The sequence below is a fragment of the Poecile atricapillus genome, chromosome 1, assembly GCF_030490865.1.
Source record: "Poecile atricapillus isolate bPoeAtr1 chromosome 1, bPoeAtr1.hap1, whole genome shotgun sequence".
Taxonomy (NCBI): Eukaryota; Metazoa; Chordata; class Aves; order Passeriformes; family Paridae; genus Poecile; species Poecile atricapillus.
The window spans coordinates 155,719,124-155,735,125 of NC_081249.1; the positions used below are offsets into that span (position 1 = coordinate 155,719,124).

Genomic DNA, 16,002 nt, shown 5'->3' on the forward strand with positions numbered 1-16,002 from the left:
GTGTTTGTTTTGCTTCAGCATTACATCTTTACAGTATATATGTTATTTTCATTTCCCAGTGTTAAAAGTTTTGTTTTTGCAAAATATTTTTTTCTTCACCCACCTGCCTATCCAAGATTATACTACAAGCAGTAATATAGATCAGGATGGCCCAAGCAAAATTGTAGTCTTGATCAGCTTACATGGTTTATTTCAACCATAAGCTTTCCCTGTGCTTCTGTAGGATGAATCATAGGATCATAGTTACACCTACTAATAAATAGTTTGTAAGAAAAGAAGTCTCTGGACAGTTAACCCAGTTCAGCTCCCACCAAAATAAAAAAGGTGTCTTGTTATTAATTTCATTTAGGAAGTAGATGATTAATTAATTTAATTTGGGAAGAAATGGTGGGGGAATCTGTAGAGCTCCTGACATACAGTTTCTGATGATCCTGTGATCAGGAGTATAGCATTCACCCACCTTTTGGTAATAGATAGAACACAGTATCACTGTCTTCTCTTCTTGTGACATCTAAATGTGCCTGTCTATTCATATGGCATCATTAGAAAGAAGATAGAGTTTAAAGATTGATTCGTACTAACTTTTCAGAAGGAAGCATTTATAAAGAAAATGGCACAGAAGAGCTGCATCTACTTTTGATTTTCGTATATTCCTAGCAATTTTTTATTAAATATTTACATCTGGAGCCAAGTATTGTCCTTCATAAAACAGTTTATTGTTGCAATATAGCTTCATTAAAGTCATAATACTGCTTTAGGATATGATAGACTAGTGCTGTGGGGTTGAATTATAAAGAGATTAATTTTAGCTACGGGAGATAATTGACCCTATAATTCCTATCACCCCTAATCCCAGTTTAAATGAACCAGTGTTAAAAGTGGCAATACTCACAATATAGACAAGGTCATGACAGTTAGAGTTGTTTTTTACTACCAATTAGATTTTCCCATTTGGTGCATTTGACTAATGTTGTCATAGAAAGGGATTTCAGGCATGGAAATACAGTTTCTTTGGAGGCACACGGGCACTGGAACTGATGGGTAGTTTGCTATACATTTCCCAGTGTACAGAATCAGAATGCAATTGAGTGCTGACCCCTAAAATTTGACTTCTTATGGGAATTCAGTACATGTTTTGATCTGTGGTAGAATTAGGAACAAGCTAAATAATTTGAATCTGGAAGCAAATCCTCTTGAAATTCAACAATGTTAATATAAGGTGGTTCTAGCAGGTTTGGACCTGTCTCTTGGGTAGTGCTACATCTGAAGTGTATTTCAGATGAAGAATCAGAAAAAAAGTGAGGTACTGCCTGAATAGAGAGTTGTTCAAAAACATATCATGTTGATATTTAGCTGCAAATGACACGAAGGTTTAGAAAAATACAAAGATATATATATATGATATAGCTTAAAAATTCCCTGAAGTGTTCATGCCAACTTCAAACATATTAGCATAAGGATTCATGAAAAAACAACAGAAAAATGATACTTTTGCATAGCACGTTCAGTATAAGATAAATTTTCACATTTTTACCAGTTATCCATCAGCATTTTTCCAAGCATTTACAGATTTAAGTTTTGCAGTAAGCTGAAACTGCATGATAAAAAGAAACAGATAATGATAAAAAGCAGATGTACATGCAAGCCTAGCTCGAAGGAGCAAAATATACTATTACTGCCCCTCCTGTGAAGTTAATCCTATTTCTTTTAGCTATTTCTTCATTAGTTAATGAGGTTTTAAGAAAAAGAAATAATTAAAGTGAGTTTGAAATGCTGTTTTTGCATCTTTGCCTCCAGGAGCTTTTTCAAATATTCATAGAATAATTTGCCCTTGAAAGGTGCATGAAGTGTGAGTTTAGGCCATAGTTACTTTAAAAATGGGTGGTCAGAAACCTGTAACTTAAATGGCCATACACAGCAGCTAATCACTTTTCTCATTCAGATTTCCTCATCCTACCACACTGGCTAGGCTTGAAATGTGAAATAGTGGTGAAATAAGATGTTTCAATGATTAGGTTAAAAAAAAGAGACAAATTTCAATTCTTACATCACAGATCTACTAGCATGAATTAGGTTTTAGTCTGGATGCTCTTTGTGATTTTCTGTCTTAAAAATAACAAATTTTCTTCTCTCTCACTTTCTATTATCAATCTCAGAAGTTAAGAGTTTGTCTTCTGTCTTTGTGAGATGAGCATCAGTGCACTTATTACCCCATTTTTGTCAGCTGCTCCTCTGACACAGGTATCGACCAATTTCTCTGTCGACCTGGGTAGGGGGTCTGGGATAACAGAGAAAGGGGCCCTCATCTCCTCAAAGTGTTCTTTTAATGATGATGTTGTAAACACATTCTGAGGATGAAGATCTGTGGCAGCCTGCAACTGCCAATTCTTGTGCCTGTCTTACCCATGTGTACAGGAACTGCAGTTCACATTTTCATTTCAATATGTTGTATTTATTTTCTTTTACTGGATAAAACAACCCCTTTATTTATATGCAGAACTCCTGAAGGAGTGAAACTGGAAGGGGTGAATTATTCTTTTCCAGAGTTTCAGTTCACTCTATTTCAGGCAGCATTCTTAGAAGGTGGATGCAGTTCTTAGGGATGCTGTTGGATCTGAGCACCTCCTGGTATTCTCTTGTGCATATGGAAGAAAGTCACCACCCCCAGAGCTCTCTGACATGCACTAGGCAAAGGCATTGCGTGTCTACCAACTCTTTAAATGCTTTACCATGGATGCAGGAAGGCCATCCTGCACCTGAGCTCATAGATCACCTATAGGCTGTTGCTTCTCAAATTGCCAACCACAAAGAAGAAATTCAAGGCAGTGAACAGTATCTCCATGATGTAGCTGACTACCAACTCAATTAATTCCATTATGTTTCAAAACTGCTGGTCTTTCTTGTGTCATATTCAATTTCCAAATATTATAAAATGGTTACATTATTAATTTCCAGCTTCATTATTTCAGTTTTATCCCACTCCCTCTTTTGTTGAATTTCTAATTCATTGTTGTTGTCTTCTTTCTTTGTATAACAACCACCACAGCAAAAATCAAAACTGCAGCAGTTCTTAGGTTTTTATTTGATGAATGTGAAGCATTTGCCTGTTATGTTCTTTTCGCCATGAGGACATATAGGGCATGTTGACAGCCAATATTAATAAGTTTAACAATGATACTGGCAGTTACTTAGTACAATTTTAGGCAGTGTTAAGTGATCTGTAGGGAGCAGTAAAGCTATCCTTTAAAAGAAACTGATGTCGCAATTGCATTCAGAATTCACTGGGTATTTTTTATTGTTTTTATTTTCCAGGTGATTCATATAACAGGCCGGTTACGTCTGAGAGTATCACTGTCACACGGACGGACAGTACCCAGCCAAATCATGGGACTTGTTGTCGTTGCTCATGCTTTGCCACCTCCTACAATTAATGAAGTCAGGATTGACTGCCACATGTTTGTCACTCGTGTGAATATGGACCTCAATATCATTTACTGTGAAAATAGGTACAGCCTTTAGATCCTTTACTTCTTTGTTTCAGTTGCGCATATTCTTTGTTCCATGGGCTTGGAAAGAAGTTTTGACATTTTTGACTCTTGCAGTGTCATCTTGGTGTTGTAGGAGAGCATTGAACTCACTCTCATCATCACTACCTTCATTTTCATTACATACTTTGAAGATAAAAGTAGATTTAAAACTGTAATTTGCAGGGTGTCTTCTGGAATAGGGGAAGATACACCAGGAAATATTCCTCTAAGCTTTCTCTGCTTTTTTACAATCTTTCACCGTCCCTCTCAGAGGCAAGATTTGGGACTAGACAGACGTTGGTCTGACCTGTATGCCTGTCCTTATGCTCCTCCATCCTCCCCTCCACAAGCTTTTCTGTCTGAAGTTTTAAAGTTTTCCATTTTTGAACTAATTTGCAGATTACAGCTCTCATGCTCAGAGTTTAATGGAACAGAAGCACAGATGGCCTAGATAGTAGGCTAGAGAGGTGGGATCTGTTGCAGTTAGAGGTGGGAAAACTGTAGAATAAAATTGGTTAAGGGTATAGTGGGAAAGACAGCAGTGAAATGGGAACAGGTGATGACGAGTTGGCTGGGGGGGGCTATGTTCTGAGTGATAGTGACGAGTGATCTCAGCAGGTGAAAGAGAGGATTTGAATTCAGCTGCCTGTTCCCTGGGGGCTGGGTGCCTGTAGCACCGGGGGCTCTGCCTGGTGACCTCTGAGGGCAGGGCATGGCAGCCAGGGCCTGTCCCAGCACCTCAGAGGGAGCTGGGCAGCTGAGGGGACACAGGGGCAGCTGAGGGGACACAGGGGCAGCTGAGGGGGACACAGGGGCAGCTGTAGGGACACAGGGGCAGCTGAGGGGACGCAGGGGCAGCTGAGGGGACACAGGGGCAGCTGAGGGGGGACACAGGGGCAGCTGAGGGGGGCACAGGGGCAGCTGAGGGGACACAGGGGCAGCTGAGGGGACACAGGGGCAGCTGAGGGGGGCACAGGGGCAGCTGAGGGGACACAGGGGCAGCTGAGGGGACGCAGGGGCAGCTGAGGGGACACAGGGGCAGCTGAGGGGGACACAGGGGCAGCTGAGGGGACACAGGGGCAACTGAGGGGACACAGGGGCATCTGAGGGGACACAGGGGCAGCTGAGGGGATGCAGGGGCAGCTGAGGGGACACAGGGGCAGCTGAGGGGACACAGGGGCAGCTGAGGGGATGCAGGGGCAGCTGTAGGGACACAGAGGCAGCTGAGGGGCACAGGGGCAGCTGAGGGGACACAGGGGCAGCTGAGGGGACACAGGGGCAGCTGTAGGGACACAGAGGCAGCTGAGGGGCACAGGGGCAGCTGAGGGGACACAGGGGCAGCTGAGGGGACACAGGGGCAGCTGAGGGGACACAGGGGCAGCTCCAGCCCCTGACATCTCCTTGAGCACAGGCTTGGTGGGCTGGGGTCGGGTCAGGAGGGCCAATGTCAGGCAGGGCTGTGGGGAGCTGGGCACTGCAGGGGCTGCCATGGGGGTCTGGGCTGTGTGTGGGGTGTGGGAAGCAGAGGGGCTGATCAAAACCGTTAAGACCTCAGTCCTGAAAAATAAAAATATAATACAGGGAATGCGTATTTAGAGCAGAGTGGAAATATCTGAGAAGGAAATTGCAAGTAAAGAATTTGTGTCCATTTGTGGAAGTCTGAGGTATGGGGAAAAGGTTGGAAAGGAAGAAGGAAAGTAATGCAGCCAAAAGAAATTTTGTGAGGGGACTTATCATCAAAAACTGGAAGAAACAAGGTGACTACTGCAAGCTTTTCCTGTGACAGCAACCATGGCATATTATAAATTGAGTGGAAGCTCTCTGATATGAGCAATCATAATTGCTCAATTATAGTGGAATCCCTATGATCAGGATAGCACATCAATATAAACTTTTATTAAAAAGGATAAACTCAACTGTTTTGTTGAATCAGGATCTTAAACAACTTAAAATAATCCTGGATTTCAATTATGGGGTTGTCTTTGCTGCCACATTGCTGCACTGCTGCAATACTTTTTTAAATAATATTACTTGACTGTTAGACAGAACACTTCATCTACACTTCCAAAGCATTATCTAAAAGTGAATATATTATTCTCATTTTTAAGCTTGGAAAAATTGCTTCATGGAAAGTTGCTTGCACAGGGTCACAGAAAAAGTGGACAATGTCATTAAAGTTTGGGCTTTTTGCCTGAGACTCTACCCAGTGGGTATTCAGATGCTGTGTAATCTGGCAGCTGGCAAAAGAGCTCTGGGGATTAGGAATAGGATCTAGAACAAAACTTTTCCCTTTTTTGATTTCACTGTGACCTACCTAGGTAGTAATGGAAAGCTGTTACCACTGCAGAGTTTTTCAAAGGCTTCTGTGAAATGAGTTGCTGGTATCTATCCAGTTCCTAATTAACAGATCCCCTTCTAACAAAATCACCTGCACTTACTGCTACCTTTATTGGCAACCTCCATAAAAAAAGCCAGGGATCAAACAGATATGAAAAAATGAACTGTTCCATCAGGTCAAGTATGATATGAACTTTTAGGCCAAATTAGGAAGATTTATTCTTTCTCTGCTGTGTTTGGCATTTTTATGAGCCCTAAATTGTATATGTGGGGTTTTTTTAAATTAAACATTTTTCTAAAACCTTCCCTTTATATTCATGTAGCAATAAAACTTTCAGATGCCTGAGAAAGACATCACTGAAAACTGTAAAATTCATCAGGTGAGGTGCACTGATTGGTAATCGCATAGGAAAGGCTGAGAAGTCATGGTAAACTGTGGTAAGACAGCAAGAAAGTGTTGGATTTATAATTATTTTCCAATTTTTAAGCTGAAGGCAACATTATAAAGCGATTTTTCCTTGTTTGTGATTGATTTTATTTCATGCTAATGCAGAATGCATATGGTGGTACTTGAATGTATGCTACAATAATTCCACTTTAGGCCCCTGTGTCATTGTTTAAAATCTGTTTAAAATAGTTTATAAAAGTAATTTTAAGTAGTAGAAATACTTCTGTAAGTGCTGGGAGGTGAATGTGATCTCACTGAGGAAGCAGGATTTCCAGTCAGGGAAAATGAAATAAGACTACAGAACTTGGATTTCATAGCAGCTACAATGCAGAATATGACTTTAAAAACTGGAGAAATGAGGGGAAAAAAACAACTTAGAAGATGGGAAGGAATTAACGGAACAGCTGATTGAAGCTGTCAGATTAATTATCTGGGTGTTTGCCAAAGCTGCTCTCTGAGTCAGGGACGTTGGGATCTCTCTTCTGGGATTATAGAAAAGGAGATAAGTATCCCACCCTGGATATATGGGCTTGACTCCTGGCACTTGCGGGCAGCTACGAAATTCTGTGTGGTGCCACAGTAAAGCAAGCACAACATTGATGAAAACAGAGAAAAATGGATCCATGCTGGGCAAGCTGTAAGCACTATTTATGGAGCAATGGGGAGTTACTGGCAGCTGCAGGGAGCATGGAGCAGAAGCCATGCCACTTAACTGAAATGAATGCTCACAGTGGACCATTGGATCAGCAGGGGTGAGATCAATAGTACTCCTACTTTTCCAAGTGGCTGCCTGCTTGAAACAGCAGTGAGCAGGAGTGCCATTACTCAAGTCTTTGGGTGCATCTTGTTACTTTCCTCTGAATGAAGAGATCTCCTTCGTAACCCTGGACTCAGTGCACAAACTAGCCAGACATAAGCTTCCCTCTGAGACAAGATCTGCCTAAAACATGGTATTTTAATCTGTGTCTATTTTGCAAATGTAGGATTTGTGTGATCTAAGATTCACCATCTAAAACAATCTAGGATTTATTAGTCTGTGGAGTGAGAAAAGCACCTGCAGAGGAAAAATCATCTCAGAGGGTGACAAATAACTAAAAGCAAAATGAAAAGACTTCTAGAATTCATGATCAATCTGTATGTTTTCAGAATTAACTGTTATTTGAGACCATTTTGATAGAGACAATAGCCAGTTTAATGTGGACTGTGATATAACATCTGCTAATATGTGCCCAAAAGGAAATAAGCACATGGAAGAGGTTTGGCTTGTTGTCCATGACAGTAGTTTTCAGTAGTTCCTTCAGATAAACAGAAAGAAGTCGTGTGTAGCAAGCCTCAAGCCTAAAACATGAACACAATTTCAGTAAATTCAGCAAAACACTGACCACAAGCCTACCTTTAAATTTCAGTCATGTTAACAGTCCTGTAAGTCAGTGGAACCATTGATCTGCTCAAACACAAGCCCATGCATATGTTTTACACGACCACAGGATAATGGCCTGCCTGGAGATTGCCCCTTTCTACTAGGCTGGCAGGGTGGGATTTGCTCTCCCTGATCTTATCATAGAATGCACCACAATCATTGCAGATTATTTCAAACCCTAAAAGAAATACTCTAGGTCTAGAAAACAGACATAGTTTCAAATGCTTGTGTGAGCAAGGCATTAATTTGCTTTTTAATTTCTGTACTGTGTTTAAGGACGCTGACACCTTGACTCTCCACAATACGAGTTTACACACACACACAGACACACACGCACAGACACACGCGCACAAAGGTCTGCAGAATAGATTTTAAAGTTTCTATGTGCAATAAACAACAAAGTCCCAGTTGAAAGGGTCCAGAGTGAAAGCTGAGCTCCCAAATGAATTAGACTAAAAAAGATAACACCCTGAGGCATCTGTGTGTCTCAGCATTTAAATTATATCCCTTGAAATACGAGTTTGGACTTGGTGCCAAGAAATGGTTGAAGAGCTTTTTCATGAATATACCCAATAGAAGACCAATCTGTTGAAATGAAATGTGTCTCTAATCATTTGGTATAAACATAACATGTTTCTACTTTATTATGTAACCTTGAATCATCTTAGTCTTTTAATGAGGATTTTGGATTGTAGCTAATGCTTTACAATTTCATGGAATTATATTGTCCTGGTGTTATGCTACATGGAGAATATGCACTAGAATTTAATTTTCCACTTACTTAAATGGATAAAATAATTTCCAGGTTTCTTTAAAAAGAATTATTTCTTTTTTTTTTCCTCTAAGGCCTTGTCTCATTTGTACAGATATTCCATTCAAATGATATAATGCTGAAAAAACTTTTTAGCAGATTGCACTTTCTGAGTCATTTGACAATTCTTTTGTTCTTTTCTTTCTTGAATTATAGGCTGTATGTTCTTTTTCCTTTTTAGGATTAGTGATTACATGGATCTGACCCCTGTAGATATTGTAGGAAAGAGATGTTACCACTTCATTCATGCTGAAGATGTGGAAGGCATTAGACATAGTCACTTAGACTGTAAGTACTTCCATTTTTTCAAAATAATCTGGTACAACAGCTGATTGCTCCTAAACTACTATTTATATTCCACAACTGAGATCTTCAACTTGCACCTGCTTTTTTTTTGTCAGAGGTTTTCATAGAGGATGGCTTAAATGTCATTCTTTGTGTGATGTATTTTCAAGTCTTTTTCTAGACATATAAGATCATTGAAATATGTGGAAATAAAGCATTATATTTGTATTACTTGAATTTCCAGCAGCTGTTAATTTACACATGCTATGCATTATTTTAATCCTTGAAGAAGTATTGCTCACATGAGAAACTCCCTCCCTGGCACAGAATAGGAACTCCTCTTTGAGGATTTTGCATTTTTCTGAGTCATAACATGGAGGACAAAAACCGCATCATAACTGGGGTTTCACCAGGTTTTTCATACAGAACTGAGCTACAGCTCTACTAGTGCTTTAACCAGCCCATCTGTTAATATCTAAATGGCCCCCGTCCTTACAGCATCTCAGTCCCTGTTATATGCACACTGGTAGTATCTGATTGGGATAACAGAAGTACAAAAATGTTGCAAGAGACAAACCTTACCAGAAACCATATGTAATGTCTGTGTATGGGGGAAGGGAGGATCAGCCTGATTCCTTGTAATTAAACTCTTTATATTCCTCTTATTAAAAGCCATAGGGCCTAATTCTTTTCTTGTTGAGATCTGTTGACTTCAGTGATGGGCCTCCTGATTTACCCTTGTGCGAAAAAAGACTTATGCCCATAATCTCTAATTTATCTGTGCCTGCAGTGTAGCCAGATAATTCTTTGGAAGTTTCAGTGACTGACTGCATTTATGATTGACTTCGGTGTTTTTCTTAATGCAGAAGACTATCTGTGAACTGCTTCTTAAATTCAGAGACACAAATCTGAATAACTCTGCTCCCCCTGCATCTTGTCCTACTAGCATTTCCTAATGAAAGGGCAGCAGCCCAAATGCAGCCACATTTAATTAGATTTTACAAAACCATATGACTACACTAGAAGCAGAAAAAAATGTTCCATTCTAAATTACCTTGCTTGATCTGCAAGGGAAGATAGGAGGATAACTCTGATCGGAAAGCAGAATAGGGACAGCTTCTATGACAACATAAGGCAGCCATCAGCAGTATTAGGCTGTGTAAAGATTTCAGAAGTTTCTAGAATGTAAAGTGTATTTGTCATAAGACAGGTGAGATATATTTCTGAAGAAAAAAAATAGAGTCAACTATCCAAAGGTATAAACAAAGTAATTTTGTATCATTTGAATTTTAAGCATTTAATTCCAGGAGAATATATCAGTTGCTGAGAAATGAAGGAGAAAATTCAGATTCTTGCTCTTGAAACTGGAAGTCAAAAATGACAAGTTGCACTTTCACTGCACTATCTGACCAAGGAAATAAAAGATATTTATGACTCAGATTTACCATACCACCTGGCATAGATGAACATCCCATTTGAAAAAGACCTTAATCTTCTGAATGACCACTTCTCTCTGAAATAGGATATGTTTTATGAAACATTCATCTTCAGAAAAATTCAAGATCTATGCAGAGAGTATGAGTGAAGTATGGTCCAGTATATAAGCACTGGACTAAGACTCAGGAGACCCTGAAGACAGGAATGATTTCTAGAAAATCACTTCAGCTTACTGTGTTCCTGCTCTCACTGTATGTCCAGTTTAGCTGGTTGGAGTCAAACTTTACAAACACAGGGATTTCTCTCACTATCAACATCCAGCATAGCAGGGTTCACAAACCTGGTTGCGTGGCTATAGCATAATTATTCTTGCTAGGCTAGTTGTTTTTTTTTTTTTCAATAGATGGGGCTGGTTACATCTTTTATGTGTATTTGTTTTCTTGCCTTATAGGAACAAGATGGTCATAGAATCATTTAGGTTGGAAGGAACGCTGGGATATCATCTAGTTCCACCTAATGCTCAAAACAGGATCAATACTAATTCAAAGTAAAATTTTTAGCACTTTGTCTAGTTGATGTTGAAAAACTTCAGATTCTTCACAGCTTCTCTGTGTGACTTGTTCCAATTACCTTAAAAAGTGTCGGTTATCCTCACAGTGGTTGTGGGTGTTTTTTAGCTCCTATCTGGTTGGAATTTCCCTGTTTGCTGGTGCAGCTCATGGCTCCATCTTTGCAGTATCCTGCTTGCAGATATGCTGCTAGGTTCTCCTGAAGTGACCTCGTCTTCAGGCTAAACAAGCTTGGTTCCACAGTCTTTCCTCACAGAGCAAGTACACCAGCCCCTGGGTGTCTTGACAGACCTCTTCTGAGATCACTGAAGTTTATCAATATATTTCCCATGGTAGGAGCCTAAAATTAGATTCCAGATGCAATTTAAAGAGTGATGAGTGAAAGGGCATAATGACTTTCTGTGCTCTGCTGGCTGTACATTTTTGGTACAGCCCTGCTGATTCATGCTTAGTGTAGTGTCCAGCACAGGTCCCTTTTCACAAAGCTTCAACCCAGCCAGTCAGTCCCAAGCCTGTAACATATCTGTCCATCCCAGATACAGGACTTTGCATTTGTTGTTCCATGTTCAAACTCATGCTCTCTGTGAAAGATCTTCAAGTTTAAATTAGTCTTGGGAGTAACTGGAGAAGAACATCTGCCAGCTATTAGTTCTGCAGAAGTCAAAGTGGTTCATATCTTTGCCCAGAGAGATGTTCAACTTCTAGCATTTGACAAAAATTGTATATAAACCAAGAGAAAAAAATTGGAGAACCCCAAAATACTTCACAGCAACTTGTCAATCCTATAAAATCAAATTCAAACCAAACTAGAAAGAGAAAATCTTCCTGGTTTAGTAAAACTAGAATTAGAGTTAAAATTCATAAACTGGCAAACACTGGCTGTGGAAAATGGAACCCAGCAGAACTCATTCCCCAAAGTAGAGAGCACAGGACATTTGCCAGTAAATAATAGGAAATAACTGCTTGAGAGCACAATGAAAAACAAACAAAAAAACAAACAAAAAACAAACAAAAGGCAGTTTTATGAAGTATTTTGAAGAGGACCTGGAAGCTAAAGTAATGGATGGAAAACACTAGTGAGAAAACAAAGCAGGACCTGAGAAAGTAGCAAACTGAAAAGGTTGTGTTTGATGGAGAATGCAATCAAAAATCTTGGTTTATTTTTAAAGGAGATAAAATAATTTTTAATTATTAAAACAAGAAGAATTCCAAATTGCAATTGTAGATTTTAGCAAGTAAAACTGCTATTCTGCCTATTTCCTGATAACATATAAGGAAAAAGTAAGACCACTACATCCTTCTTTCTCATCCAAGATATTCAAAGACATCAAAGAGGAAAACAAGCAAAGAAGAAAACGTTGCACAAAATTACACAGAAAAAAAAAAAAATCAAGAGGGCTGTTGATGGCTTCAGATCATGGCAGCCAATTAGAAACTTAGGAAAGCAGGCCTTGTTAGCTCTGTCTCAGATAAAAGAAGACAAAAGCAGTCTCAGGAATGTGGCCATAACGAATATAATTGTGAAGAAGGTCTGCAAGACTATAGTAGTGACAACAGGCTTTTATAAAGGAACTACTGCCCTAATGAAAGGTCAGTTATGGTCAGCGGAAAAGCTTTCATTGGCTTCAATGGACATGGGGGTTATGCCCTAAAAAAACAATTTTTTGTGGACTTAAATTCTGAGTGCAGTGAAGTAAATTGCAAAAATTCCATTAGGTTCAAAATTTCTATTAAGAGATTTATTTTTATGCTCTTGTGAATTAATAAAACAACTCTGTGTATATGCCTGCATTTATAGCAACTCCATAATACATGGCATGATAACATAAGCTATTGAAACATCATTTTTTCCAAACAAAAATTAAAGTTTATGCTTTTATTTGTTGTTTCTATTGTGTTTCATTCAGCCTTTGAATGATCATGCTTTTTTTTACACAAATCTCTCAGCCAATTTTTTGGTGTTACAATGCTACCTTATTAAGCTTTTTCCTGTTTTAAAATGCTTCATTGTTTCAGGAGTTTGGGAATCTTCTCATTTGTTCATCTTCACCGTGTTGCTGGTAGAATCATGACAGATATCACTTACCATAAATCAAGTCTCTCTCACAGAGATCATAGTTAAAATGTTCTAACAGCCTGTACACATCCAGCATCATGGCCCAGCTGCTGGTTCAGCCAATCCACAGAAACTGGCTAAGCTGCAACAACTCTTGTTTCAACCAAACCCTCAAAAATTACAGGTCTGGCTGTACCCTGGCACAGAGAGTCTCTAATCCTAGTTCTGTAACAGAGCTTTTCATTAGGTTACGTGGCATGAAAGAGCTGTAATTGAATGTTTTGTTTCACAGTTATGTATCTAGAGCTAACACCCTAGAAAGACCCCTCATGGCCCAGTTCTGGTTTACCATTTGTAAGGATGGGGAAGGTGATAGGATCCTCTCTATTTACTTACCACTGCATAAAAGCATTGCTGAACTGAACTGTGTGTCAACCACAGGGCAGTTTGTGCAGTTTCACCAAGCCATGAGTCCCTGAATGAGTAGAACTGCCCCTGTTCTTATGACATCAGTGACAAAGATCTTAAACCTAGCAGGATATATTTGATGTCAAATCAACACCAGAAATCAAACAGATCAATAAAATTACTGTTGTATCAGGTCTTTGCACTCTGTAGAGTGCAGCAAGGGCAATTGCAGCTGTGGGGAGTATGATGCTGTGCATATGTACTTCCCTTTTTTTGACACTGCTATCATTCAGCAGTCTGTAACAGCCCTTTTTTAAGAAGTTCATTTCATGCTAAGAATGAGTGGATGTCATATGCTGTAGGAGTATACATCTTCTATTTAATTGTAAAAAATTAATGAACTTCATTGAACATCAAGTATTTGACGTTACTCTTCAATGAAGTCATTAAGAAAGCAGCAAGGAAGAAAAAAAAGTCAAGACCACTGAAGGCAACCATGAATATACTTTTGGGCAAATATATGATAACATGCCACCATTTCAAAATTAATATATTGTTTGCAAGAGCACTGTCACAAGTACATACCAATTGGTATTGGTATATAATGTGTGGTTTTTCATTTTGGAATCCTAATTGAGGCCTAAATTCAGAAACCCGGCTCTGACAAGAAAGATACTGTTGTCGTCAGCTATTGCTTAGAAAATATCATCCTCTTTCTTCAGGATTTGATTTACAACCATAAGAAATACAATTCCTCAGGAACAGTGAGCCAGAGCAGTTCATTTCCCATAAAGCAAAGGTCTCTGATGAGTATGTTTGGTAGCACTCCCTCTCATCTACTTTATCTGGTTTCCAGTGGTTAGAATAATCCAGTCTTTCTGAAAATAAACTATTCCACATTCACCTTTTTCACAGCTCCCCTATTTTTCAAGGAATATTACCCCCTCAGTCTGCTTTTAAATCAGTTATATATTCATGCTTTCTTTTATGTATGTTCAGTAGAAAAAAATCTATTGCTCTACAAAATATTGCTTAGTGGTTTAGCCTACCAGCTGTAGTTGAATTAACCCTTTTAACTTATGCACATCAGTTATAATTTTTTTATTCTCTTAATAACCTCAAACACATGAAAAACAAATAGAATGAGTTGATAATTTCTAACAGTAAAATACTTCACATATTTTGCTATCATGCTGTGGAATAACTCTGCAATGTCAAGTAGCTCACAATTAGTAAAACTGTAGGGGGAAAAAAAGAAGTGTTTTGATCCTGAGGAATTTTTATCCTAATCAGATCGAAATTTCAATGCTCTTGTAGAGCTTAATATCTTCAATAACCAAAAAAATCAAACTGATTCCAATGTCAGATTTTACATTCCAGGACTCAAATAAAGTGCTAAAATATACAAATGAATCTCATGTTTGTACAAGTTTATTATCATTGCTGGAAAGCAAGATTGCTTCTAAATTAGGCTGATAGAATGTCAGGGGTTTAGCAGTTTCTTAAACTAAACCCAGCTGGCACTGTGGTGACAGCCTAGTGTATGCTGTTTTCAAAGTATTGCAGAAGTGCTGGTCTGACTACCTGCACAATCTTTCTCTCTGTCCATAGTATGGGCCTGCAAAGATTTCTGTGTTGGACACTGGCACCCTTTAGTCCTTTTGGCTGGAGATAGTGGTGATACAGAAAGATGAGGGAACAGGAGATAAGAAACTGGAAGAAATGGAATCATGTAAAGAAAATGTTTTTTATTTTCATACAGGGCCAAAAGGGATCATGGACTTTGGTTTTAGCACATGCCTAGTGTTTGTTTTTCAGTCCTAATGAATCTTGAGAGATGTACACCTACCCAAGACTGTGTATTGTCATGTCTTTTAGCCATGCTTTGAAATCCTGAAGATGTGCTTGCTCCTGCAAATCCTTCTTTGGTTTACATGAGATATTGGTCTGTCTAACTTATTTAGAAGAAGGGGAAAAACAGTCTGCAGTGTGCAATTATGTGTGCCTTGTACCCTTGTTTTCTACTCTGTTAACTCATGGCTGCCTCATTTCTTGACAGGTGATGCTTACATTTTTGTGCATGGACAATAGTTGTTACTATTGTAATACTTGGTGGTTTAATTTTCCATTAACCACAAAAATACTCAGACATCATTTTTAATCCCAGGAAATTTCCAGTCTTTGTGATATTTTGTGCCTCAGTTTTTCAAATGCAATTTTTTTTCATATTGGACAAATGCTTTCTGTATGTAAAGTAGATAAGTGTTTATCAAGAGAATCCAATCTTTGGGATAGTAAACAAACCAAAAAACCCTACAAAGATAAATCTTTAAGCTATTTAAATCATTAGCTGCTAAACTTAGTTGAAGAATTTTGCTTTCTGTAGCTTAGCAATATACAGTTATTTTGCAAGATGCCTCAGATATTGTTTGCATCAGTAACCCTTTAACTTAATTCCTGATGCTATTTCATCTTCAAATTAAATCTAATGCAATACTGATGTAGTGCACTTCCATTTCAGTTTGTAGACTTTCAATTGTGTCTTCCATAGCTCGTAGTTAGTTGAAATTTGCACCCAAAATGTCTTATTTTGACCTTAAAAGTGTACATAATACCAGCTGTATAAATATATGCTGCATTAAAGGGTCATAGAGTGAAGGTTGAGCTCTGACTTCTGCTGGTAACCTCTGTGTTTTCCAGTTTC

At 38.8% G+C, this 16,002-nt stretch overlaps 1 protein-coding gene across 2 annotated transcripts in view; it reads left to right on the forward strand.

Annotated features, from left to right (window-relative positions):
* Nucleotides 1-16,002, forward strand: part of NPAS3 (neuronal PAS domain protein 3) — a 587,887-nt gene that overhangs the window by 554,938 nt on the left and 16,947 nt on the right. For both annotated transcript variants that reach the window (XM_058829497.1, XM_058829498.1), the window contains 2 exons: nt 3,313-3,506; nt 8,725-8,831. In XM_058829497.1, the coding sequence (XP_058685480.1) occupies nt 3,313-3,506; nt 8,725-8,831 (301 nt within the window). The remainder of the gene's footprint in view (nt 1-3,312; nt 3,507-8,724; nt 8,832-16,002) is intronic.